Source organism: Prionailurus viverrinus, chromosome D1 (assembly GCF_022837055.1).
Source record: "Prionailurus viverrinus isolate Anna chromosome D1, UM_Priviv_1.0, whole genome shotgun sequence".
NCBI classification, from domain to species: Eukaryota; Metazoa; Chordata; class Mammalia; order Carnivora; family Felidae; genus Prionailurus; species Prionailurus viverrinus.
This window is the reverse complement of record NC_062570.1, coordinates 16,960,530-16,987,270: the sequence shown is the minus strand read 5'-3', so window position 1 is coordinate 16,987,270 and position 26,741 is coordinate 16,960,530. Positions and strand designations below refer to the sequence as shown.

At 55.3% G+C, this 26,741-nt stretch overlaps 1 protein-coding gene across 5 annotated transcripts; it reads left to right on the top strand.

The window, feature by feature from the left end:
- Positions 1–24,911, top strand: USP2 (ubiquitin specific peptidase 2). Of its 5 annotated transcripts, XM_047823946.1 has the most exons (14): positions 61–148; positions 7,832–8,649; positions 8,878–9,063; positions 20,086–20,136; positions 20,628–20,751; positions 20,935–21,046; positions 21,149–21,259; positions 21,436–21,500; positions 21,720–21,823; positions 21,907–21,987; positions 22,140–22,218; positions 22,437–22,544; positions 22,720–22,840; positions 23,114–24,911. In XM_047823946.1, the coding sequence occupies exons 2-14, from the start codon at positions 7,873–7,875 to the stop codon at positions 23,199–23,201; spliced, it is 2,007 nt and encodes a 668-aa protein (XP_047679902.1). In that variant the 5' UTR covers positions 61–148; positions 7,832–7,872; the 3' UTR covers positions 23,202–24,911. The 5 variants fall into 5 exon arrangements, with proteins under 5 accessions (XP_047679905.1, XP_047679902.1, XP_047679903.1 ...); XM_047823947.1 differs by lacking the exon at positions 8,878–9,063; XM_047823949.1 differs by lacking the exons at positions 7,832–8,649; positions 8,878–9,063 and having other exon boundaries at positions 1–148.
- Positions 24,912–26,741: the final 1,830 nt, after the last annotated feature.

Genomic DNA, 26,741 nt, shown 5'->3' with positions numbered 1-26,741 from the left:
GAGGTGGGGGAGAGGCGGGCAGGAGCCGAGGCCAGGGAGCCCTCTGCGTCAGCTGCTGCTCACTGCGCCGCGCCAGTACCAGCCGGGACTCACCCGCAGCTCCATGCTTGTGCCCGGCTCGACTCGTCCATCCTCGGAGAAGAGGCAGGTACGTGCCACCTGTCGCAGACTGGGGAAGAGGGATGCGGAGGTCAGTGCCGTTGGAGGCTCAGAAAGTGAGGTGTCAACGACAGCCTGGGTAGAACGGGCACCAGAAATGTAGGGCGAGCGCCAGCTGTGTGGAGGAGCTCCAGCTGTGGGTGCCAGTTGTGGGAGGGGGGAACCTGCCAGCTGACAGACCCGGGGTGCCAGGAAGAGCCATCTGTGTGCTGATCAGTGTGTTCTCAGGAAATGCCGCTTGGGCAGGTCCAGGTCTCTGTGCCCTGTGTGGTACACGGCCTGAGTGACGCCTGGACACTGACAACCCCCCTCCCCACGTGTACATCCAGTTCACTTACTCCACCCTGTTTCAGCTCCTGGGGGCTGTCTCCGTTCAGTTCGCCCGAAGGGGTGAGGGTGGGGGCAGGGCAGCAGTTAAGTGGAAGGGGAGATTTTCCACCAATCCCAAACCAGAAAGAGGCATCTTTGAAATTCTCACCAATCCCAAAACAGAAGCAGGCACGCGGAGCTCCAAGGCGAGTAACTTCTACTTAACAATCAAGAGAAGCCCTGACCAACCCATTTTAGCTGTCCTCTGAGGAATGAACACCTACCTCCTGACCTGCCTTCTAGAATGGGGCTGCACTGGAGATCGTGGTGATGTTCACCTCCCCAAGGCACCGGCATAAGAAGGTCCCCCAAGCCCAACCCCGGAGAGTGGAGAAAAGGAGAGCTGGTTGGGCTGGGGTTGGGGCATCCCCCACTCCTTTGAATACTGTAGATGCGTACCAAACTGGAGTCGGAATGAGGACTGGAATGAGGGCCAGGGACGAGGGCGTCCTCTGAAGTGCATCACCAGGACCCAAGCTGAGTCAGTAGCCTCTGCTGAGACAGGGTGGAGTGCTGGGTACTCCCAGTCCTCAGGGAGAGCCATCGGGAAACAGGAGCCACGGACCGGGAGCACACAAGAGCACCAAGGCCCAAGAGGTTAAGAGTCCTGCTCCTTCCTCCTGTGAGCCTGCCCAGCCCAGCTCTGTGGCCTTGGAATCCTGAGCACTCCTACAGGTAGAGTGGAGCCACCCCAGAGCAGCTTTCTCCTGGTAGCCTGGGGACAGCTGCACTTGCTCTATTTTTCTAGGCAAAGGGGGAGGGAGCCGAAACAGGCCTGGCCCTTCTCGGCTGGATGGGCTGGACATCTGGGAATATCGCAAGAGTCGTTTGCCCACGCCATTTATGGGACGCGGACCAGCTCAGAAACCCATGGGGCTGTCGTCTGGCATTAGAACAGAGCACTCCCAATGGGTAGCCCCGAGGCCCTGCTCTCCCTAAGAAGGTTTCCCTGGTAGGTGCTCCTACACATACCGCCACTAACTATAATAATAAGTGGAAGTATTCAGCATGATCATTATTATCGTTTATTGAACTCTTAACCATAGGCCAGGGAAACTGATGTTATTCTATTTAATTCTTAAAATTGGGAGGTATAGCGTTACTATCCTTTTTACTCCTGATTTACAGATTAATGCCCTAAGGTTCAGACAGCTTAACGTGCCTTGCCCACAGTGTCAGAGCCTATAAAAAAAAAAAAAAAAAAGGAATGAGCTGGAATATAAGCCCAGGCCTAGAAGTCCATTGTAAGAGTTTGGACTGAATACCTGAGAGCAGGTCCCCCCTGCCTCCCACTACCCGTACGCCCTGGACCTCTGGAGCTACTCCACCTCGAAAGGGAGGATTGGGACTAGCACTGAGGCTTCATCCTCTCCTCTCATTCTGTGACCGACACCTCCTTCTCCATATTCTTGCCTCTATTCCTCCCACCCCCACCATCCCCCTGCCCTCTTTCCAGTTCTGTTTCCCCTGGGTCCCCCTTCTGTCCATTTCAAAATGCCCCCTCCTTCAGAGAGCCCTCGCAGGATCTCCTTGCCTGGCCCTGGCCCATAAGGGCAGCACCTCGAGGGAGGGCCTGCCTCTGCCCCTTTAATTCTCCCTGGGCTTGGAATGCAAGTGAGTTGAGCTAGCCATCTCTGTGAGGTCAGATAAGATACTATATATATCGGAGTCGGTAACCTGAGCTCCGGATTACCCAGCCCCAGTCAGACTCCAGCCTCCCGGCTCTCCACTGCTCTCCCTGCCTTGCTGGGGAAGGAGAAGCCCCCAGATCCTGTCCAGTGCCCCCGGACACAGGTCAGTAGCTGCCCCTGTAGTATGTGAGCTTTGCGGGGCTGCTGTCCAGAGAGCCCTGGGTGTTTGGGAGGAGCATGTGATAGGCTGTCCAACAGGGCCTGGAAGGTGCTGTGGGCAAGACTGAAGGCGAAGGCTCAGAGGAGGCAGGCAGAGGCAGAGGAGGCAGCAGGAACAGAAAAAAGATAAGCCCTGGAGGAAAAGCAGGGAGACTGGGCCTCTCCCCTAGGGAGGGGGCACCAGGAGAGCTCCCGAGAGCGGTGATTCGGAAAGAGAATTTAAGGATACCGATACCGCCTGAGGGCCCACTCCTTTGCCTTTTCTTGGAAGTGTAGAGATGCCTACCCCCTCCAAACCCTAAATCAAGAAGCATACTATAGACATACTACCCTGGGCCCACCCCCTTCTCCACCAGTCAGGATTCTTGCCCTAATCTCCAATCTCTCTCACCCCTTCACCCTTCTCCCAGCCCTTGGGCAACTACTAGGAGCAAAAGAGACTGAGACAGACCCAAATTCCCTTGAGTGACCCTCAGCCAAGGCATGCAAGGGGATTAGGCACTAAACTGGTGGGTCCCTGAGTGCAAGCCTTGGACAGACAGAGCTACCAGTGACAGGCTGGAGGCGAGGGGACACACTGAGGCTGCTGGGGACCGAGAGGTATACACAGAGCTCCTGGAACACGCAGGCGCAAATGGCCCCCACCCCGGTCCTCCACCCTATCTGCATTCACCACATCTCCCAGAGCATCCCTCAACCTAGGAGCTGATGCTTGTGCCCAGACAGTGCCCAAGCAGATAGCAGTTAAGGGTCAGAGAGTGTAGCTGAAGGGAGACAGGACCCCTCTCTCAGCCCTCTTTACCTTTCAAGGTCAGCACATCAGCAGTGCCTCATTCCAATGGTGTTAGCAAGTGGCTTTGGGAAGCTCTGAGGTCACCACTGTGGAGGTTCCCAGGCACCTGGCGGGACTCTCCACTCACCTGTCCTGGACACCTGGGTAGGAGGGAAGGACTGAACTCTGTGGAGGCACGCCTCGGAAACTCAGCTAGGGGCTTTCTATCCAGGCAATGGCAAGGGCACAGAAGCTGGCATGCCTTCACGCCAGAAAGCAGAGTGGATCTGGGCAGAGAGGGGTCATGAAGCCTTCTGGGATGTGGGGCATTACCCATCCCCTACCCCGGGGGCCAGGAGTGCCTGGGATTCCTGGGGAACAAGTCCCTCCCCTGGCTGGGCAGGTTGGGGAGCCCTTCACGTGAGCAACAGGAAATGACAGTGGCTGACGCAAGGGGGTTGGCTGCCCCAGGGAGACAGGGCTCATTTTAACCCCTGACTCATCCAGCCTGGGTACACTGGGGAGTGGGCCAAGCTGCAGCGAGGGTAGGAGGCTGGGGGTCATGTCCATAAGCAGGCCTGGGGCCAAGGGCCCAGGCCGGCCAGGGGACACTTGGGAGCTTGGCACCGCAGGTGAAATGGAGGCCTCCTGGACCATCTCTTGGCCGATCAGAATTGTACTGGCGCTCAGGTTGCACTTGGCTTCGCTCTCATTTGCCGGCCGTGGAAACTCGAAGGGCCGCTCCTGCGGGAGTCTGTACCCGCCACGCTGTTGCCTAGACAGTGGATGCTTGCATTCCCCCACCCCAGACCCCATGCCGCAGGTCCTACCCTGTGCAGCTCAGGGAGAGGCCAGGGAAGTGTGAAGTGACAGGGCGGGGGGCTTCGGGGGGGGGGGCTGTTAGGGGACAGAGCACAGGTCCCCAGTCCAGCTCTGCCACTGCTCACAGTGTGACCTTGGGGAAATCCACATCACTTCCACCAATGCTGGTTTCCTCATCTGCAAGTGGGCAGAATAACAGCACCCGCTCCGTAGGGTGATCGTGAGAATTAAGCAGGTTAATACAGGGTGTCCCAGAGCCTTAGTGCAGCTCCAAACTGCAGTAACTTCAGAAATATGAGTGCTACACACTTCAAAGTTTCATTAGTTAATTTCTTGTCGGTTTTTTGACTTTTGAGCAAAAATGGTCATTTCAATGTAACATAAATCATTTAAGCCTTCAAATGATGTTTGCAAGTTTACATTCTTTCTCCGAAAGAATCCAAGCCTAAATCCGCACTGAGACTTTGAGGACGCTCGGTATGAAGTTCACTCAGGAGAGCACCAGGCACCGCATGTCCCTTCAGGAAGCTGAGTGCTCTGGGCAGAGGAATGAAGGCAGAGGCGCCTCCAAAGTGGGGGGGGGGGGGGGGACAGCAAAGTGAGGGGGAACTCTGACAGAGCAGGGAAGAGTGGAGGCGCCCCTGCGAAGATGGGAGTGGAGGAGGAGCTTGGCAGGTGGAGGGCCCCCGCTGTCCGAGGTGGCGGGCACCTGGGGAGGAGTTGCCTAGAGCCACATGCCTATACTTGCCAGCTCTGGGTAAACAGCAGAAGGAGACGGGCAGCGGGGGCCCCACGCCGGGCAGAGAGGGAGACGGGGGAATCCCAGCCAATCGGCTGGCCTCCCACTGCCCCATGAAAGGGCCATTCAGTCCAGCCCGTTCCTGTGGCAACAAGGAGACTCGAAGCCATGTGAGTGCCCGTCCTGTCCCTGTCTTGCGCAGCAAGGCTACAGCCAGGGCCCAGCCTGCTCTCCCACCCGTGGTGAACTCTGCAGTCTCCAGGGACAGCCGTGCCAGGTAATGCCAAGGGGCACCAACCCAAGCTGTCTGCTCACCTGGAAAGTGTTGACACTTTTCTCAAGGATGAAACTAGGGGTTAGGGAAGGGGACAGGCATGCTCAAGGCCTCAGCCCCAAAAGGGAGCCTCTCCCCAGACAGGGGAACTATAAGCCAGATGTCAGCACTGAGAGTCAGCTTCCAGGGAGCTGTTAGTGATGGTATGACCCCCCAGGGCTGCCTTGGCAAGGGGGAGGTCTGTCACTTGCCTGCCAGATGGGAGCAGACAGGAGAGCGGGATTTAGGAGCCCTCCTGGGACTCTACGGGCCAGAAGGTGTGACTCCACCTCTAGCCCCATCCCTTCCCAAGGAATATTCGTGGGCCTTCCCAGGACTGGCTGTCTCTGTGCCCTGTACTTTGTTTGGCCCCAGCACTTCTGCGTCATTAGCAGGGCCAGGAGAGGTCACGAGTTTGGGGCACTGCCTGCAGAATACCAATTCCCTGGGAGCCTTAGTGTGGAGGAGGGGGAGTGAGAGCCATGGGGAGGAGGCATGAGCTCATGCCCTTGGGGGTGGGGAGGAGGTTGTATCTGATTGGCCGCCTGGTGTCCCAGAGCCCAGTTCCTGAGACCTGGAGTCTCTTTGACTTTGAATTATTGATGGAGTTCTCCAAAGTGAAATAGAGCAGGACTAGTCCCACGCCCCTGCCCCCGGTGGCTCTGTCTGTGTCTCCCCCTGGCCTCCCTCAGCCTTCATGTTCTTCCTCTCAGCACCCCAGAGACTAAGCAGATGGAAGGAGACCTGTGGTCCCCCTCCGACCGGACACAAGGTCCTCCTCCAGGTACTTTCTCCTAGAAAAGAGCGGAAGCCGTGCTAGAGGTGGAAGCACAGTGGGCAAGGGCATGCAAGAGAAGACAGGGGTCCCCAGGCCAGGTGGGAGAAGCATACCCAGTAACTGCGGAGCAGGCCTTTCGGAGACAGCCCAGACCGAAAACTGCTGCAGATCTCTGGCAGGGTCTACAAGTTCTGTTCTGGGATCCATACGGAGGTTGCCACCTGCTGATCTCCCACCCCTGCACCTATCCCACGCCTTGCATGGACTGAGTTTCTAGGGCTCTCTGCCAAGCCAACAGCATTTAGGGCTTGGCATCAGCTCCTCTCTGCCCAAATGGGCTGGGCTGCCAGCCTAGGGCAGGCTGTGGGCTGCCCGAGCCGGTGTCTGCTGAACGGCTAGATTCTGCCCGCTGCCTGCTCATCCGCACATCTCACTGAGGGATGCAGGGGAAGCCTGGCGCCCAGGGCTGAGGTCAGAGGCCGGCCAGGCCAGGAGACGGCCGGCCCTGACATTATTATAGGCCTACGAAGGAGGAGCCCAGGGCCTGGTAGGGGCCAGGGGAAGAGATAATAACCACTGTCATAGTCGAGGGCTTTCACGTGTTATTATCTCATTTATTCCTCACAACAACCCTGTGAGATAGGAAGCATAATGATGATGATTATACTCCCGGTACAGGTGAGGAGATTGGGGCTCGGACAAGTTAAATGAATAGTGCAAAATCACCCAGCTAGTCAGTCGCTGGGCAAGTCAAAACCAGCCCTGCACCACTACTCTGAGGTTCCTGAAGGGCTCTGCGCCAACCCCCCACCACCACCACCGCCAACCCAGGAGTCCCACAAGAGCCCCTGAAGTCCTCAAGGAAAGGGGCCTGACCTTAATGGTTCCCCTCTCCAAAGCACCTTTGCCCCTCAGCTCCATTGTAGATAAAGCCTGTGCCCTTAGGGTGATGAAGGGACTCTGGTGGTCCCCAAGTGAGCCTAAACTTGATGGGGGGAGGGTGGTGAATCAAGGTACAGCAAGAAGAACACTGGTCTAGAAACCCAAAAGGCCTGGATTCCAATCCTGGTTTTACAACCCCTCAATTCAGAGAGTTCTGGGTGCCTTCGCCAGACCCACCCCAGCTGCAAAAAACGGCACGCAGCCACTAGAGCACTGCCTGTAGTGAAGGATTTTAGCCTCTAGGGGGCCCCCTGTGCACAAGTCATCACCCTTGAGGCGGCTGGGTTGGATGTTGGTAGAGGAACCCCTGGAGGCCACAGGACCTTAATTCCACCTCGAACAGAAGAGTTAGATCCGTGAAGAGGGCAGTTTCCATCACACGAGGATTCCCCACCACAGCAAGTGACCATGTCCAGGGAAGAACTGTGGGATTGGATCTGGAGACTGGGGTCAAGTCCCCTTTCTGCCACATGCTCACTCACCACTGCCTCCCTAGCCCCCATTACTTCCTCTCATGAGCCTCCTTCTCCTCACCAGGGATCTGGCCAAGTGATCCTCGGGCCACTCCAGCTCAGATAATGTAGGATTCCAAAAGGATTCCTGCCCCTCCTTTAAGCAGGAAGGGAGGGAAGCAGTCTTAATTCTTAAAATGTCCCGTATTTTCAATCCAGGGGTTGAGGGCGGTCGCACCCCCTGAAAGCAGAGGAGATCTGGGTTGGAATACTGTGAGTCAACTGGAGGCCTGTGAGGCAGGGCAGTTCCCACTCTCAAGTCTGGGTCATTGCCAGGGAGCACCCGGAGCGGCCAGGACGTGCTGAGATCGATGGCCCTGTACGGTTTATCAAAGCCAGCTGGCGTCTTGTGCTCTCCCTCAGGCGTGACTACATGGGGGCGTGCAAACCTGTACGCAAACCCGCAGGCATGTGTGTGTACGCACACGCACGGGGGTATTTCTTAACAGCGGGCCAGCCTCTTGCGGACACGGACAGTGTGGTCTCTGGCTGTGGCCAGCTGGGGATGAAGAGCAGGTACGGGGCAGCCTGAAACCTGGCAGGGCCCTCTGACAACTGCTTTCCTTGTCTTTCAGCCCATGAGGCTCCCAGTCCCCACTGAGTGCCGCCCTGAAGGATGTCCCAGCTCTCCTCCACCCTGAAGCGCTACACAGAATCGGCCCGCTACACAGATGCCCCTTATGCCAAATCAGGCTATGGCACCTACACTCCCTCTTCCTATGGGGCCAACCTGGCTGCCTCCTTCCTGGAGAAGGAGAAGCTCGCCTTTAAGCCAGGCCCCCCAACCAGCTTCCTCACCCGTCCCCGTACCTACGGCCCCTCTTCCATCCTGGACTATGACAGGGGCCGCCCCCTGCTGAGACCCGACATCATCGGGGGTGGTAAGCGGGCAGAGAGCCAGACTCGAGGCACTGAGCGGCCTTCAGGGAATGGACTCAGCGGGGGCAGTGGATTCCCTTATGGAGTGACCAACAACTCCCTCAGCTACCTGCCCGGGACTGCCCGGGACCAGGGTATAACCTTGACCCAGAAGAAGTCCAACAGTCAATCAGACCTGGCCCGGGATTTCTCCAGCCTCCGGACCTCAGATAGCTATCGGATAGACCCTGGGAACCTGGGCCGCAGCCCCATGCTGGCCCGCACGCGCAAGGAGCTGTGCGCCCTGCAGGGGCTCTATCAGGCAGCCAGCCGCTCAGAGTACCTGACAGACTACCTGGAGAACTATGGTCGAAAGGGCAGCGCCCCTCAGGTGCCCACCCAGGCCCCTTCCTCTCGAGTCCCTGAAGTCCTCAGCCCCACCTACCGACCCACTGGCCGTTACACTCTGTGGGAGAAGAGTAAGGGCCAGGCCCCTGGGTCCAGCCGCTCCAGCTCCCCAGGGCGAGACACCATGGTGAGTTTGCCCCGTGGGGACCCGTCGGTGGGCTGGGGAGGGAGCGAATGATGTAGAAGAGCCAGATTAAGGGAAGGACTCCCCATCTGACTGATGACTGAAGGCAGAGGTTTTCTTCCTAAACCTCATGACAGCTACTCCTGCAGCCCAAGCCAGAGACGTCATCTCGGCAGGTCTGGTACCCTTGTAGCTCGGTGCCTTGCTCAGGGACTTTCCCACTCTCCCTAGGACACCCATTGCAGGACGCATGCACTCAACGACGATCCAGCAGTACTCTCGGAAATGGTCAGCTACCCCCACATACACTGCAATTCTCACCCGCCACCTCACCACCCAACATGCCAGTGTCCCCTGCAGGCCCTGCACCATCCTGGACTGAGTGCTGAGGCCCCCAAACCGCCAGTGTTCCTTGTGGTAAGAGAGGCCTCCCTGCTCTGGTTGCATCTCTCCTCTTGCTCAGCCTGGGGACGTGGCTTAACGTTGGCATAAGACATCAGGGGGAGCGCGGCTCCCCTCTGATTGACACTGGTCCTGACTCAGGACCAGGGTGTCTGGACGGCAGTGCTCATCCTGTATCTTGGGAGAAAACGGTGGAGAAATTTTTGTCTAGGGCGTGAGACAATCCCATACGTCTATATTCCTGTCCTGCCTAGGCTAGAATGAGGGAAGAGGAGGGCTGGCTTGCATCTAATCCCTGAACACACCTCTCTGGGTCACCTCTCTGCCTTTTCTTTAGTTATTAGCGTACCCGTAAAGTGGCCAGCTCTCAGAGGATGAGAAAGAAATCCCACCTCCAGATCTCTCCCCATGCGCCTAGCACCACACAGAGCTCAGCTAACCTGCTGGATGTGTGGATGGGTGTTTGGGTGTTGGGTGGTTGGGTGGGTGGGTGGGTGGGTGGGTGGGTAGGTGGGTGGATGGATGGATGGACGGATGGACAGATAGACAGATGGACAAGTAAATGGTCAGGAGAGCTGGGTGCTGGGTTTCCTTCATCACCTTACGTACCAGTCCCCTACTTCTAGGACAGGTGCCTTTTGGAAATAATAGCTGTGCCACAGCAAGAAATAAATGCTGCTTAGTGGGCTTGTCCAGACAGATGGAGCAGGGGTGCAAAATAGGGGCAGAACTTTGGATCATAGACCGTTAAGCCTGTCATAACTAAAGGTCTTGAGAGGACAACTTTGATGAGACAGTCTTGGCCCTTATGGGCTGTCTGTGAAGTGCCATGGGAGACACAAAAGTTGGTGCCTGCCGGCACATTCAGAACCTGACAAGGCAGGAGTGGCCATCTTGGAGGGCTAGTGTGAAAGAGAAGTGAGGGGCAACAGCGCTGGCCTGGGAGAAATACGAGCTCTCCGAGGGATGTGTGGCTGGACTGGAGCATGACTCCTTGGGCATGTCTGGGGTGGCTCATCTCAGGGGCAATCAGAAAGCAGCTCTCGATGGAGGGGCTTGGGCCCTAAAGGCCTCTGAGAGGTTCCTCCCTTTGCTCAGAAGGGTTCTCTATGGTATGCAGTGCTCTTCCAAGTAAGGTCTGCAGACCGCCTGCACCAGAATCACCTGCAGGGCTTAATAATTCAGGGGCCTGGGCCCCACCCAGAGCCCCTGAATCAAACTCCCTAGGGATATGCCTGGGACTCTGCCCTTTTTACAAGCACTCCGGGTAATCTGTCAGCAGCCTGAGGTCTGCAAACCTCCTCTCCACAGACTACACTGCAGACCCCCCCCCCCCCCCAGCCAGGTCTCCTCTACTGGGCGTCAAACTCTGTTGGGACTCTGCCTCCTTCCTACACCGGCACACCTCAAACCCCCCAGGAGTCTGCTGCCCTCCACCTCTCCCACAGGGGACACCTCAGCCCCTCCTCCACCTCCAGGGCCAGATGAAGGGAGTTTTGAGACTGCCCCGGGGCAAACTCAGCCCCCCTAACATCCCTCACTTCCCATCCAGAAACAATTCCCAGCACACTTAAGTAGCCAGTAACCGCCTACGATTGAGCTAGTGTCTCACCCTCAGCTCACACTCAAGAAGACACTACCAACGGGAAAGGCTCCTAATGGGTCATTGGTGTAAGGTCCGATTTAGCCTCACACCCCCTCCTCACCACTCTCAGCCTCACTTCCTGTTGCTGACTCCCATCTCCTGAGGTGCGAACAGCCCTGCTCAGGGGGCCTGGACCACTTCTTTCTAAAAGCAGGTGCAGTGTCTTTTCAGATCTCCAGTTGGGGATCTCGACTTCTCATTCATTCATTTATGGTGCTCAGCTTACTGACAGTGCGACCTTAGAGAAGTTCCTTAATGTCTGAACCTGAACCTCTATGAAACGAGTGTTCGTCGTTCCCACCTCATAGATCATTGTGAGAAATCAAAGGTTGCATGGCACCGAGTAGGCACGCAATAAAATTAGTCCTCCTTGTACCCTTCTAGGTGCTTTGGGAGGCAAGACAGATGCAAGCCATGGTCCCTGCCCTCAGCGCATTCACAACTTGGGGAAATAAGTTCTTAGAACAGCTGTGACAGGAGGCAGCCCCAGGTGTTGTTAGGTGTCATAGGTGGTGGGAAAGGGAGGGGTCGTCTGAGGCTGGAAAGAACAGTTGCTTCTTTAACCTTAGACACCTCTCATCTGAGCTCTGTTTCCTCATCCATAAAAGGGATTGGTCATGCCTGCCCTGCCCACCTCACGGGGCGGGCGTGAGGCTCAGAGCAAACAGTGGATGTGAAGGAATCTGAAACCTATAAAATGCTATGGAAGAGCATGATAGGACAGGGGCACTTGACAGCTGAGTAGAATGGGGCGGGAGGGGACCACCCTTGGGAGGAACAAAGGTGAGGAAGTGGCAGGGCCCAGTGTGATGGGACTCCTCTGGGGTCCCCTGGGGCAGGCCTGACCCCGAGGGGCTCTCAGGGTAGCTGACTTGAACTAGCTGACATTCATAAAGGGAGGTCAAAAGCAGGCCCCCCACCAGGGTGTAGAAGAGTTCTAACCAGACTCATTTCCCTCATTAATAGTAACAGCCAACATGAACTTAGAATTTCACAGACTCAGCTGAGCACAAGTAAGGGACTGGTGGAAGGGATACATGAATCCTGAACGCCCCCCCCCCCCCCCCGCCTCCCACCATGCTTGCATAAGCACCAACAAAACACCAGTCCGCCAGGGTGCACCTCAGCCTAGGATAACAAGGGCTGCCCCAGGCTCCACCTTCTGTTTAAAATGCAGACAGATTGGAGGGGAGGGACATGATAGCTCAAAACTGGCAAAAAGAAAAAAAAAAAAAAAAAAAGCTTTCACTACCACCCCCACCCATTGTCTGTGGGGACTCCAAGCCAGGCCAGGTGGGTTGGCCCTGCAGAAAGCCAGGAGCCCAAGCACCCAACCGGTTATAGCCCCCTCCGCCCCACCTCTCCTGTTCCCTGGGCCTATGGAAGGACAAGCTGTTCCCACTGAGCCCTGCCAGGGCTGCGCTTTAACCCCTACAATCCATCCTAATCCTCCCCCGCCCCACCCCTCCAACTGCTCCCTGGCATTCTGCCTGCCAGCCTCAGCCCTGCCTTCACCCCGCCCTGCCCAGGCCACCCTCTCCTCTAAGAAAACTACGGTTGGCCCAGGGCCCTCCAGAGCGCAGTCATCATGCCAAGTACCTGCCGCTCAGATACAGAGCCAGGGAGGGAGGCTCAGAGCCTGCCCCACCTATTCTCCCCATGCAGCCTCTTCCAGACCCTTGCCCTCTGCTCTGAAACCTGTTGCTAGGAGCAAAAGGTCCAGGAACCTAGACTACCTGGGTCCTCTTTGTCACCGGGGCTGCTGACTCATCTCCCAAAGACTTGGGTTCCCAGCTGTTCAGTGACAGAGAGATTATATAAGCAGAGGTCATGTGATTTTTCTCTTGGGTGGGACTTTGAACTTGACTGCTGCCATGCAGTGAGCAGGGGTTACTCCAAAGAGAACAAGTTGAAGACAGCAGGGACTGCCCTAGAAGTCCTGGATGAGAAGCGGAGAAGTGTGACCTTCCTCTCTCCTCCCCTGCCTTCTCCCTCTGTTTACTCAGCCACGCTGAACTGCATCCCCACTGTCTCGTTTGTCCAGCTTAGCAGCCCAAGACCCTGGAGCTGCCCTCGCCCACTCAGCCACCCTGAGGAAGCTGAACTTCCTAAGGGCTTGAATCTGTGTTGACAGCATGGGAAGGTCACTCAGAGGAGACCTTAAGCAGGAGGATCCCTTGGCCAGGACCAGTGCTAACTGCTGAGAAAGAAAGGAGAGTCAGTTTGGGGTTTGCGTTTAGAGTCAGCAAGGTACTGACCATCTCCATCCCTGGAACACTGGCTATGGACTGTCAGCTGGCTGGTGGCCCCAGTGCTGCCTTACCCAGGTTCAATTTCTCAATCAGGGCCCAGCATCATCCTCCCCGCCTCCTCCTCCACCCCCACTCCAGGACGCCTTCATGAGTTCATGTGGTGCTGGGGTGGGGCTCAGCAATGTAGAAGTTAATCCAAGCCTGGCAAAATGTTCCATGCCCATGGGGGAGCCGCTCCACTGACCATCAGCTATAGAAATGAACATCATGTTCAGGGCCCAGAGCTGCACACGTGGCCCCCTGCACCCTGTCACCTCAATGGATACGTAAAACTGGCACCCACACAGAAATATAAGCGAGAGAGGGAAATGTGTGGGCCTCTGGAATCCAGCTGGTTCAGGCCAGATTGCCCAGGGGCTCAAGGGAGTACAGAGCTTTTGGCCTCCTGGGGTCTGAGTGATTCAGGCAAGCAGAGCGCCCTCCTTCCCCAGGGGCATTTGTGGGCTGAAAGTCCAACCCCCATGAAGGACTCTGAGCCCCTACTGGTTCAATCAGTCAGGCCACCAGTCTCTCCATTTGTGACAGTAATAAAAGGTGCTTGCTTTGCGGGGAGCAGGCCTGCTTCAGTGTTTCCAAACCCTGAACCAAGCTGCCCCTAAGATCTGAGGAAGCAGGATACTCTCAGTCCTGCCCTCACAGAGGTAACCCTGACTCTAATTTATTTCTACTCCATCCATGCCAAAAAAGATTTGAGGTGAAGAACATTTCTTAACCTACAGGGAAGACAGGCCACGCACAGGCTTCTGAGAAATGGCAGTCTCGAGCTGCCGGAATGAGCCCCATTCAGGAGGCAGAGAGTAATGCAGCCAGAGCCAGATTCAGATCCCAGATTGCCCATCCCACTTCAAGAAATGGCACTGAGGAGAAAGCATGTCATGGGGGGGGTTGGCCAGTTGAGAAATGAGCCACAGTTCTTTGCTGGTTGTGTCCTGCAGCAGTCAGACCTGCCTGACAAGACCGGACCCTGTGTGAAATCTTTCCCCTCACCCCAGGCTTCTCAAAGAGCTCCCATCCAGGTAGCTTTCCCCTTCTGGGCCCTTAACCTTCTACATCCCAGGAAAGAGGGAGAAAATGTGCTAACAGAATCCCGGGGGGGGGGGGGAGGTAGTACTCACATCACTGGACTAAGTCATGGGGCGAGAAGCCAAATGTTCCCGTGGGTAAGCACCTGTTAGACAGCACTTACCACAGCATGCTTATTCAACATGCAAATCCAGACTCACCCCACCCTGTGAGGCTCAGTGGACTTCCAGGATACCCAAGAATCCTGGCCCCCACTTTACAGATGAGATCAACACCATTTATTAAGCACCCACTAAGAGCACCCACAGTCCTGCCCCTGAGGGAGTTTCATTGTGATGGCACAATCAACACACACTCGAAGACCATTTACAGAAGCTTTGGAGACACTTATAAATCAAAGATAAACATATTAAGATAAATTAGTACTATGTAAACCGAACACCAGTAGACAGAGGGTATGCAGTAATGGGGCGTTCTGAGCTGGGTGGAACTCTTTGGAGAGGGCTTTGTGGAAAACACAAGTTTTGAGCAGAATTTACAAGCAGGTAATTGGCAGAGAGCAGGAAGGACATTCCAGAGTCTCCTGGTAGTTGTTAAAAGCATGGGTTTTGCCGTAAGGCAGGCTGGGGTTCAAAGCCCCACACTGTCATTTATTAGCTTTGTGGTTCTGGCACGTCATTTGACCTCTCAGGACTTAAGGCCCTTCATCCAGAAAATAGAGGTAATAGTTCCTACGGCGTTGTGTTAATTATGTAAGTTAACTAGGATAACATATATAAAGCACTTAGCCAGTGCCTGGCATTTAATAAGTACTTAATCCGTGGCAGTTTTGCTCTTGAAGTGAGAGAAGGCAAGTGCCGAAGCAGAGAACTAAGAGCAGGTTGGTTAGCAGCAGGGATCAGAGAAGAGGGAGGGTGGTGATGTTGGAAGGAGCCTGTGGACGGACAGCCTCGCAGAGCTAGCTCAGCTTCTGGACTGGAGGCAAGAGTCCGGTGCTCTAGGTGTTTGGGGGCAGAAGCGTGCTGTGATCCAATGCAAGAATTGTTGCAGACTGTGTGGGACTTGCTGGAAAGAGTGCACCTAGAAAGAGGGAAGCATGGAGGAAAAGGCCATGGCAGTGTGTCCAGTGTTGGTCACCGAGTGAAGACAGTGGCTGTGGAGCTCACCACCCTTAACACTGGTGCCCTCACTCACCATCAGGTGAAATGCCCTGTGACTCCTGCCTCATGCCCACTCATGTGTCCCGGGCACATTTCCCATGTGGCTGTGGTCGTGTGTGCGGTGCGCGTGTACATGTGGGGATGAGCACGCCAAGAGGCACAGAAGGAGGCCACAGATGAGTAACAGCACACACTGCTGCTTCTCGGAGTATTTTTAAACGCTAAAAATACTGGCTAAAAATAGCCAGCAGGCTCCAAACAAGATACTTTCTCTAGGCAGATTCCGTGTGGGTCCCTGATAGGTGGGGAGGTGGGGGGTGGAGCATCGAAATAAAACGCAGAGGCCTCTGCTCTTCAAGCCTTGGCGCCCTTAGGGTCAGAGCAGTACACTCACCACCCCACCCACCTGGGCTGAGCACCTGCTTCCTCAACGTGGTGGTTCTTTCTTCCCACCTCCCAAAACAAATCAAAATTTGAGATTCGGTGAGAGATGCAGTTGGGTAACTGGACAGAAGAAGCCAGAAAATGTTCTTCCCTGGGGCCAAATGGGACAGTGACCTATTGCACTTTATAAAATAGGAGCAGTGCCTCTCTTGATAATGGGCCAGGTGGGACTGGGGCGGGGTTGGGGGGTAAAAAAGTTCAGCGCCGACGAGGCGGAAATCCATCCTCCTAACCGGGAGCCCTTCGACCCTCGCGGTTTGTATGGGTGTTGGGCTCCACGAAGGCCTGAGTACCCCCAGCCCCGAACGCCTTGCAAAAGTTTGTGCATAAGTGCATCCCCCCGCCCCCAGGGGAGAACGGCGCTTTCACGGGGTTCGCCAAAGGCTCCGCGGCCCCCAGAAGTCAGGAACTGTGAACCGCCTTGGGGGGAAGCTCACCCGGCTGACACGGTCCTGTGGGGTCGTGTCCTCCAGAACCCCGACCCCGAGGCCGGCGCGGGAGCCCGTTCAGCCCTTCCCCGGGACGGGGGTTCTAGGCGGCCCGTGGGGTCGGCCGGCTGGGGGCGGTCCGGGCCGGGGGCCGAGCCGCGGGAGGCGCGGGGGCGAGCGGGGCCGGGGCCGCGCTGGGGGCCGCGTGCCGGCGCCGGGGGCGGGGCTGGAGCCCCGGCCCCGCCCCCGGCGCTGACGTCGTGGGGCCCGAGGCGCCGGCGGGGCCGCCAGTCTGCCGGAGCGCGAGAGAGCCGGGTGTCGGGGCGGTTGGCGGCGAGCACCGGGGAGGTTGAAGCGAAGGAGCGCGCGGTCGGCCGGCCGGAGCGGTTACCGCCGGGCGCCGCAGACTGTGTCCTGTGGCGGCCTCGCCGGCCTTGGCGTCCGGGCCGCGGCACCGCGCGGTCCTCCCCCGCGCCCCCTTTGCCAACGTTAGGCGTGGGGCCGAGCCCGCCGCCTGCCCCCCAGCATGCGCACCTCGTACACCGTGACCCTGCCCGAGGACCCCCCCGCCGCCCCCTTTCCCGCCCTCGCCAAGGAGCTGCGGCCGCGCTCCCCGCTCTCCCCCTCCCTGCTGCTCTCCACCTTCGTGGGGCTCCTGCTCAACAAAGCCAAGGTACGCGGGGCCCCCTTTCCGGGACCCCCACGCCGAGGGCCTAGGGTTCCGCCTCCTCCCCGGGACGCCCACCCCCCCCCGCCCCCATCTGCCGCGCGCGCCCCCGGCCTGGGGGACCGATTCTTCCCAGCCCCCGCCCCTCCTTTCCCAGTTTCTCCCGGCAAGGAATGCCCCCTCCCCAGGTGATCTCAGGCTTACTCGCGGCCCCCTCCCCTGGTTGAGGTCCCAGGCCGAGCCCCCCTCCTGCCCTCCCTCTTGGAGACCCCGGCACCAGGTGGCCCCTGGGCTCTTAATTCCTGGCACCTCTCAGGACAGGTGCGGGAAAGCGTAACCTTGACTGGCTCTCGCTGTGTGAGGGAACCGGCGGCACGCTGGACTCTGCGCGTGTGACTCCTCCAAGACCAAAACCCGGCAAGAAAGGCTGGTGGGAAAGGAGCCGCCTCCCCCTCACTGATCCCAAAGGGCGCTCTCCCAAAGGGTTGGTAACGGGGGTCCTTTGACCCCCGCGAAGGGCAGAGGAGTCGCAGACAGGTGAAAGAGGGCAACTTCCCTTTTCTTCTCGGCAGTCCCCAGTTCTGCTCAGTGGGCACTGGGTCCCTCAGATGAAGTAGCCACCACCCGCCCCCGGGTAATGCTGGGGCTAGAAGCTGGGCACTGCCCCCTTGGGGAAGGGAGAAGGGGCCAGAGCTTGACAGATCTTATGTAACAGGCACCAGCTCCACGAGTTGGCAGTGCGTGCCCTGCCCCGTGCCAGGGCCATACCAGGCTCCTTGGCTGCAGCCGGGACTCATGGCTGACACTCGTGGCACAGGTGAAGTAAGCAGGAAAGCCCTTTAGCGGGGTCTTGAGTGTGAAGACACAAACCTCCATCAGCCTTGCTTATGTGACCCATAAGCCTGTGCTTCTGTATCCCCAGATGTTTCCGCCCCATTAACCCAGAGCGGGCTCTTGCTGAGCCCCCTGCCCCTTCGCGGAAGGTGAATGCTGCCTGTTTACTAACTGCGGAGGTGGCGTCTACTTTTCAGAACTGCGGTTGCTACTAAGTCAAGCTTAGGTTGGCTGATGGCTCATTTCGAGGAAGTTCTTGATCCGGACTTTCTCAGGTCTTGGCATATGAGCTCCACATTAGCAGCTGGAATCCTTTCCTTGTCTCCCGCTGGGTGAGAGGCTCTCGCTGGGTGGGGGGTCTCCCGGTCCAGCCTCTCCCTGTCAGCCCTGAGGTAGGATTGTTTTCCCCATAAGAAAGGTCACTCCTAGGACATTTTGTTCTCTCTGGAATGGAAAGTGCTGACTTTCCCCGGAGCTCCTGATTTCCTATTCATGGCAGAAGAATATCTGGCTGGGCACAGAACAGCCCTGCTCTCCCCTCCACTCCCACCCCCAGACTCCTGTTATCCAACGGCCTTCTACACAGAGCGCTTAGAAATTGGCAAGTCGTTTTGCACTCAGGAAATTTTAGACAGAGTCACGACCCACCCCCCACCCCCTACGAAAAGGAAAACTAACAGAGGGTCTAACGAAACCTTAAAGGAGCCTTCCCCATGTCTGCACCGGCTAGGCCATTGGTAGGGTTAGATCAAGAACCGTAACCACAGGTGATGATGTGTTCTTGACCCTCCCTGTGCTGGGTCAGAGTTAAAAGTGTCAAGGCCACGGAAGTGCCTCCAGTTTTCCATTGCCCCTCCCCCATTAGTACTGAGTGACTGCTGTCTCCGCTGAGGGCCCACCTTGATGGACCTTGACATGATCACCAGTGGTAGAATGTTTTGCTTCTACAGCTCCTTTAGACAGGTGTCGTCTGAGGCACAGGGGGTAAGAACTAACAAAGCGCTGCCAAAAATAGGAGTAAGAGTGGCTGTTGGGGGAGGGAAGAGTGGGTATCCTTTTGTGGACGGGCTTTAACGTTTAGTCCCAAATGGGCAGCGGGGAGTCCTTCCCCGGGCTTCCCTGAAAATGCTGATAAGGTCTTTGTCCAGGGAATTATCTCTGTTGTGGCCCTCATACTGGAACATCAGGGTTTAGACTGTCAGGTAAGATTTAAATTTGTGTTTGGGGCCATATACGTCTAGTGCTGGCTGAGTTCGAGGATGCTTCTGCCCACCTGCTGCCAATAAGCTTTCCTCTCTAACTGCAGGTGGAAACCAGGTCTCTCTTCTGAGTATATTTCCTTCCCTGTTAGTGTTAGACCTGGTAACTAGGAAGGAGGGATCCACTTCCTTGTGGGATCAGCAGGGCAGTTCCTGAGAAAAGCCCTCCTTCAGCCTGCCTCTCCCCACCCCCTTGAGCTGACAACCTCATGGGCTTTGAGCTGCTGACAGCCTCAGAGGCTGTCAGCACACAGCATGAGTAATTTTAGCTGAGTTATTTCAGGCTCCTGTTCTGATCAGGGTTGAGCTGGCCCCACGCATGCCCCAGTCAGTGTTGCTCCAGAGTTGCCGGCTCCCGCGTCCCCTCCCGGAGAGAGGGGGCGGCAGGCTCATCTGCGCACTGTGTCTTTAACCCTTTGAGACCAAATGTTTTCTGACTCCTTGGAGGTAGGGCCGGAATTAGCCAAGAGAGCTGGACAAACAATACAGTCCTCGGCCTAGCAGCTGCCTCGCTCCAACCCCCTCACCGGCCTCCACAACAAGGACAAGAACCAGAGTGGCACCTTCAGCCAGGTGCTTACCTCTGTGTGGCCACAGTCTGCCGTCAGAAGTGTTCCCAGCCAGTGACCAGTCAGGATGCTGAAACCTGAGCCAGGCAGGGAGGACTCTCCCAGGCTGTAATCAGCCTTTAGGAGCTGAGCTCAGCTGGAAGGAATCCCACCTGTCTCCCGGCAGTTCAGGATGGCAGGCCAACTTCGGTTTTCCCCAGCTGAAGATCCGACTCGCTTCAGATGTTTTGTCATTGAGCATTTCAAGACCTCCTTGAAGTGCCTGTTATGACAGCTGCTTCATGTTTTGGACATCTACGGGCAGAAAAGTGGGTCATTGGAGATAATGCCTGGATTTGGGACCTGGAGTTCCTTGTAGCCGGAATCAAATACACAAGTTCCTAGTCTCTCATTCTAATCTCCAGCCTCCAGTGTGGCAGAGAATGAAGAGTAATATAGAGATTGGGGGTGGGGGGGGGGGGTGGAGAACACATCTCAACAAAAGAAAGCCCTGAAGAATATTTTTGCTGTTTGTTGAAAATGACAGGCATCCTTCAGCCCTCTTTCTTACCACGTACATAGTCTAAAGTTGAAGAGAGAATAATGTGTGTGCCTGATGCTCATGGCTCCGACTGGCAGAAAAGTGCCCGGGAGAGCCTACCCCAGGCGCAGCCTCTCTGCCTTCAGTCTCATACGCCATGTGTTCTTTGCTTACAGAATTCTAAGAGCGCCCAGGGTCTGGCTGGTCTTCGAAACCTTGGGAACACGGTGAGCTCTTCCCAGCCCACTTCTTTCCTGAGGCCACCCCCTCCTGTCCCACCTGGGACCACCTAACCAGAGTTCCCTCCCAGCTCCTGCTGACTCCCCATCCTCTAGGCCCGTTGAAATGTGCCCTTGTGGCCGGGGCTTTGCCTCACTCTTCGCCCCGAGCAGGAAGCACTGCTAAAGGGGAGTTGCCCTCTTCACTGTCAGCTACATTCCTGGATCCTTCTCCTGAAGGACATCCATCACTTCCCACCCACTTCTGCCCAGCTCACCCACACCCGTTTGTACGTCTCTACGGTAAATAACCAGTTACGCCACCTCTGCCGGCAGTGGGAATCTGCCTCACTGCACCCCTTTCACTTGCGAAAAGAGGAACTTGAGGCTGTGGGAGGGTTCGCTTCTGGAGTAGATGAACCAGAGGGCCTTTGGTACTGCGTGAGTAGACACGCATGACAGGGGCCTCTCTCCGCTGATGGTCTGATGATCTCTTGCAGTGCTTCATGAACTCCATTCTGCAGTGTCTGAGCAACACCCGGGAGCTGAGGGATTACTGCCTCCAGAGGCTCTACATGCGGGATCTCAGCCACGGCAGCAGTGTCCACACAGCCCTCATGGAAGGTGAGGAGCCCATCCGCGGACACTTTCTCCGTTCCGCTACCATACTCCAGCAGATGTGTTTTCTACGTATCCGTCCTGTTTTTCTTCCTTTAGCTGCTTTTTGGTGGGATTCTAGTTGGAGTTTCTTCCAGAAAATGTCTCACCTGCCCTCCGTGCCCCCTCCCTACCCTCTCCTTCCTGTAGAGTTTGCAAAACTAATCCAGACCATATGGACTTCATCCCCCAATGATGTGGTGAGCCCATCTGAGTTCAAGACCCAGATCCAGAGATACGCCCCGCGCTTCGTTGGCTATAAGTAAGAGCCTTGCAGACATGTCCTCTCCGGGGTGGGAGTCGGCCACAGCAGGTCGGTTCTTAGAATGAGAGGTGTTGCTCACTCTCTTTTCTTTGGACTCAGTCAGCAAGATGCTCAGGAGTTTCTGCGCTTTCTTCTGGATGGGCTCCACAACGAGGTGAACCGGGTAACAGTGAGGCCTAAGTCCAACCCTGAGAACCTCGATCATCTTCCGTAAGTAAGAGGAGAATGCCATAGGAAAGAAACCCTTCGTGAACTTGTGATCTTTTTGCTGACTACTTTGGGGTTAATAATTTGGAGAGAATTCTTAATATTAAGGATTTAGATCGATGGATCCTTAAACTTCTCGTGAGCTCTGACCCAGTTGTCTCCCTCTCTCTGGTTCCTAGTGATGATGAGAAAGGGCGACAGATGTGGAGGAAGTACCTAGAACGGGAAGACAGTCGGATCGGGGGTAAGTGCGTGAATGGGAGGAATGCCTGCTCTCCCCCTCAACTGCTTTTGCCTGAGTAGAGAATGAGCATGAAAAGCCCTAAGAACCACCCTCCCAGGGAGCCCTCTTTCTGCCCAGTGGCCCACGGACAGAGTCAGGAGCGCTGAGAAGGGACGCAGCCCAGAGAAGACGTGTGCTCCTTCTCCGGGTTTAAGCTTCGCTGTCCCATCTCTTCTGCAGATCTTTTTGTTGGGCAGCTAAAGAGCTCCCTGACGTGCACTGACTGTGGTTACTGCTCTACAGTCTTTGATCCCTTCTGGGACCTCTCCCTGCCCATCGCTAAGGTATGTGCCCCTGTTGCCCCACATTGGAAACTCCCACTCTTATCTTTGCACGTCATCGACCTGTGACTTTTTGTCTCTCCCAGCGAGGTTATCCTGAGGTAACTTTAATGGACTGCATGAGGCTCTTCACCAAAGAGGATGTGCTTGATGGCGATGAAAAGCCAGTAAGTCCCCCTTCCACGAGAGCAAGAGCACGCATACAAGAGACCTCTCTGGGAAAGACCTGTCACCGGCAGATCGAGCCCAGGAGTTGCGGGACGCGGCCTGTTAACTTCTCTCCCAAGTCCTCTGTAGCTCTGTTTGTCGTGTCTTTCAGACGTGCTGTCGCTGCCGAGCCAGAAAACGATGTATAAAGAAGTTCTCCATCCAGAGGTTCCCAAAGATCTTGGTGCTCCGTATCCTTAAACGTCCCCCTTGGCAGGGCCTTGCCTTCAAAGAGTGACTGGGGGCCTAAGTGAGGGCGAACAGAGTAGGAAAAAAGGAAACGTGGTAGACTTTCCTTTCCCTGTTTGCCCTAATGCTTCTGAGAAGCGCATCGCCCTCTTAGGACCCAGTCTCCTTTACTGTGACTACTCTTGCCACCCTGTCTGTCCTTGACTCACATCAACACCAGATCTGAAGCGGTTCTCAGAATCCAGGATACGAACCAGCAAGCTCACAACATTTGTGAATTTCCCACTAAGAGACCTGGACTTGAGAGAATTTGCCTCAGAAAACACCAGTGAGTATTCTGAGCTGGAAGGGCGGAAACAAGGTACAGGTGCCTAAAATCCAGATGGGAGGCCAAGAGGTAGAAGGAAGCTGCTGAAGAGTGAGTTTTGAAAATCAGGAATAGAGGCCAGGCCAGGTGGGAGAGGAATGCCCTGGGGGCCTGAAACCTCGTATTTCCTCCTCAGACCACGCTGTTTACAACCTGTACGCTGTGTCCAATCACTCTGGAACCACCATGGGCGGCCATTATACAGCCTATTGCCGGAGTCCAGTGACGGGCGAATGGCACACTTTCAATGACTCCAGGTGAGACGGAGGTCTCAGGGTTCCTGGCTGTCAGACACCTGTACCTCACCCATCTGTGTGGCTTCCACTTGACTGCAAAAGGTCAGAGCCAAAAGGCCGTGTGATATATACGAGTCTGCTGCCCATTTGCAGAATTTCTAGAAGACGAGAGAGGTTGGCTTTGGGGGCACAGTAGGGAGAGAAGCAGCGGGCCCTCACGACTCCCTCAGCCACTCAGTTTGTGTCCGGTGGCCCACTCACCAGGGCCCTGACTTTTCCCTGCTCTCTCCACAGCGTCACACCCATGTCTTCCAGCCAAGTGCGCACCAGCGACGCCTATTTGCTCTTCTACGAATTGGCCAGTCCACCCTCCCGCATGTAGCAGCAAGGAGCTACATCCCTGTCTCCCTTTCCTGTGGTGGCCCCACACCCTAAGTTTTTTTTTTTTTTAAAGACAAAAAAAAAAAAAAAATCCTGACAAATAAGAGAAAAATAAAGTAAACTAAAGCTGCCGAGCAGGAGTTGCTGCAGCCTGGTCAGGGTCTGGAGCGCGGAGCCAGGAGCCAGGAGCCCCTGAGCCATACGCGGCACGAAGATCGACAGGACACAGAGCCCGGAGCCAGCACAGTGTCCCCTCGGCTTCTCTTGTTTGCGTTTTTAAGCTTGTGGTTTTTTCCTGTGTGTAATAAACAACAGCGGTCTGTGGGGAGAAGATCTCGTCCTCTTGGTGCCCTTCCAGCCCCCGTTCCTCCCGAGAAGACAGCGCCCTCTGGAGCCTGCTGGGAGGATCGCCGCCTGGGAGCCCCGGCGCTGGAGCCTGGCACCTGTCTTCGCCTGGACCCTGCTCACCAGTCCAGAAGCAAGAAAAACACCCATGAGCCAAGAGCCCTCTTAACGCTGCTATCTCCAGGGAGACAGACAAGGGGATGACTTTTAAAAAAGCTGATTTTGGTTTTTAAAAGCCCAACTTTTTTTTTTTTTTTTTTTTTTTTTTTAATTACAATAACTAAAGCTTTCAGACTGGAGATGCTCTCCTTCACACTTCTTCACAGCTGGGACGTTATGCTGGTCTTTTTTTTTTTTTTTTTTTTTTTTTTTAGTTCTTCAAATACAGCTTTTCTAATGCTAGCCCCCAGTGGTGCTAGGTGGGCGTCGGCCAGGCCCTAAGTACAGCCACAGTAGACCCGGGATCTAACAAGTTTTTGTTTTTGTTTTTGTTTTAATGTTTTGGATGGAATCTAGTTGCCTCCAAGAATTGTGCCTTATAGCATTTGGGGACCAGGGGGTAACTGCCCCTCCCTGAAATATCCCTCAGCCTCTTCCCTTTTCCCCAGTGCCGTGTTCAAACCCGCTGGGGCAGATGGGGGTCGTGCCCGTAGCCCCTGGCTTGTTTTACATCGCAGTGAGGTGAAGAGGAGAGTAGGTGGAAGGAGATTTCTTACGGTAGCGTATCAAGTTTTTCCTGCCCACTTCCTCTAAGCCACCCCTGGTCTACTCCCCAGCTGTTTGAAGGATAGCACAAGCCCTTTATCCCTAGAACTTCTCTCACCTTTAATTTATTCCCTCTTAATGTGCTTCTTCTTCCTGACCTTCATGCCCCCACCCCTTCTCAGAGCCTCCTAGACATAGGCCCTTTGGACCGAGTTTCTCAGGGATGCCCATGCCACCCCTCAGCCCCTCTTGGCATCGGTCGTCAGTCCCACCCCAGGAGCTGGAGCCTGGGTGTCTGGGGACATCTTGCCTCAGCCGTATGATTCTTTTCCCACGGGCGTGATTCTGCCCTGAGTAGTTCTGGACAAAACTCGGTGCTGTCCCGGAGAGTAAGCCGTCCGGCACCAAGGCACGGAGCTCTGTGCATCCACGCAGGTGGGCCCAGCGTGTGCCCCTTGGAGCCTGAAGCTTTCCAATGCTCCCAGGAGGCATCAGAGAGAGACGCCCCAAGTTTAACTGGCCTGACCCCCTTCCCCAGGGAAGCCCTGTGAACCTGAGCCAAAGGGCTGGTGTGCACTTGTTTACTGTGTAAGCAAGAGTAGAAGAATGTCTGATGTACAGTGGAACCTTGTACAGAATAAATAATAGCTTTGAGAAAGAAGTTGGTAAGTGACGGCATCTTGATTTGGGAAGGGTCTGCACCCAGGAAGAGCTGTGAGCCTGTTAGTCACCACATGTTTTACTGCTACCATCAGACTGTAAATTCCAAGTTCTTGAAAAAGTTGCCCACTTTTCAGTCTAAACTTCCCAACTCTACAAAACTGAAATAGTGCACGTTTTGAATGCTCTCCTCACCCGTATTCACCGATCAACATTTTGCCAGGCTGGTTTACATATACTTTGTTCTTGGGGGCCAAACATGTAGTGGTGAGGTGCCCTCACCACCTCTAAATACTTCAGCATGCGTCTCCTGAGAGTAAGGACATTCTCCCACATAACCTCAACATCGTCTTCACACCGAAGAAAATTAGCATATCTACTAGACATTTCCACCGTCTGCCATTTAACTGCTGGCGTGGGCACTGTTGACACTTGGGCGTCTTGTACAGACCTAGAATGAGCCACAACTGGTGTCTCCAGTAGAGGCTGGGTATAACAGTTTGCTCTTGGAGCAGAGTGGCTGTACCTGGATGTGGAGGAATAAAAGACTTGGCCCTTGATGAACACGAGACTCTGACTTGCCCTATTAATACCTAGAAACAGCCGCTTTTATGCTGAAGGTTTTGTTCTCCAGGGTGCTTTTTTTCAAGACTTAAAAACAGATTTAACCCTTTAAAGAGAATGCTTTTTTGGAGCACTCAGGGACTTGTCTCCTTTGGTTTTGTCTTTTAACTCTTAGTACAATTTAGATTTTTCCCTTTCTGCCACTGATTTTAGAACTCTGGAAGCTGAAGCCTCCGCCAGCTGAACTTAAGAGTATTTTATTGGGGTTTTTCCTAACTGCCTCCCTGCTCCAGACACTGAAAAATCAAGGCCTGTCTATCGCATCTTTGCTGAGACCACAGTGCCTGCTGTCAAACTCCTCACGTGGGATGAGGCCGTGCTGGGAGCATCTCTCCTGGGCATTTTCCAAGAGTGGGAAAAACATCGACTCAAACCTTGGGATTTCTCCCTGACAGGCCCTGGAAGTGGCCTGACCCAGGGTAAGGTTTTAAATGCTGATGATTTCCCCCAAACCACGAGTCAACAGGATGCTCTTCAAGGTGGAAACAGGCTTCTAGCGAAGCAGATGGGTGAGCCCCAAATCACTGTAACCTGCTGTACCTCTCAACCAGTTTTTCGCTGGATGTGGAAGCCACCGCGGCCTTTTTGTGGTCTCCCACAGGGGAGCAGACGGCTACAGGCAGCCCACTCCACCCTTGCACCCAGCTCTCCCTTCTGTACTTAACCTATGGCGCTTTCTCGTTCCCATGGCAACAGGTCCTAATGCTACCCAGATCCCAAACACAATCTGTCCCCCACGTTTCTTTATCCATCAGCTTTGCCTCCTAGCAACTGGAATTTCTTCCCCCACTCTTTGCTTATGTTCCAGCGGGCCTCTCCCTGGGGGAGGGAGGGAGTTCTCCCCCCCCCACCCCTGCAAGTGCTCTTGTGTGACCTTGAGCAAGAACCTCCCTCTTTCTGGGCCTTGTGCCTCATCTGCATTAAGGATACTGGACCTTGAAGTTCTCGGCCCAAGTGTCCTCTTTCTAAGTCACTTCTTGTCTAAGTACATGCCTCCAAGTCCCAAGTTAGGGGGCCTTACATGCCTCTGGTTCCGTGATTCCAGCTTACAGAGTTACTCTAGATTTTTTTTTTTTTTTTTAATGACCAGCGCTCAGAAAATACTTTTTTCTGTAAAGCTTTAGCATCAGGACCACAGAGGTCACCTTGTCCGCCTTCTCACTTTTCCAGTGAGGACACGAGCACTAGAGAAGGCTTGTCCAAGTCC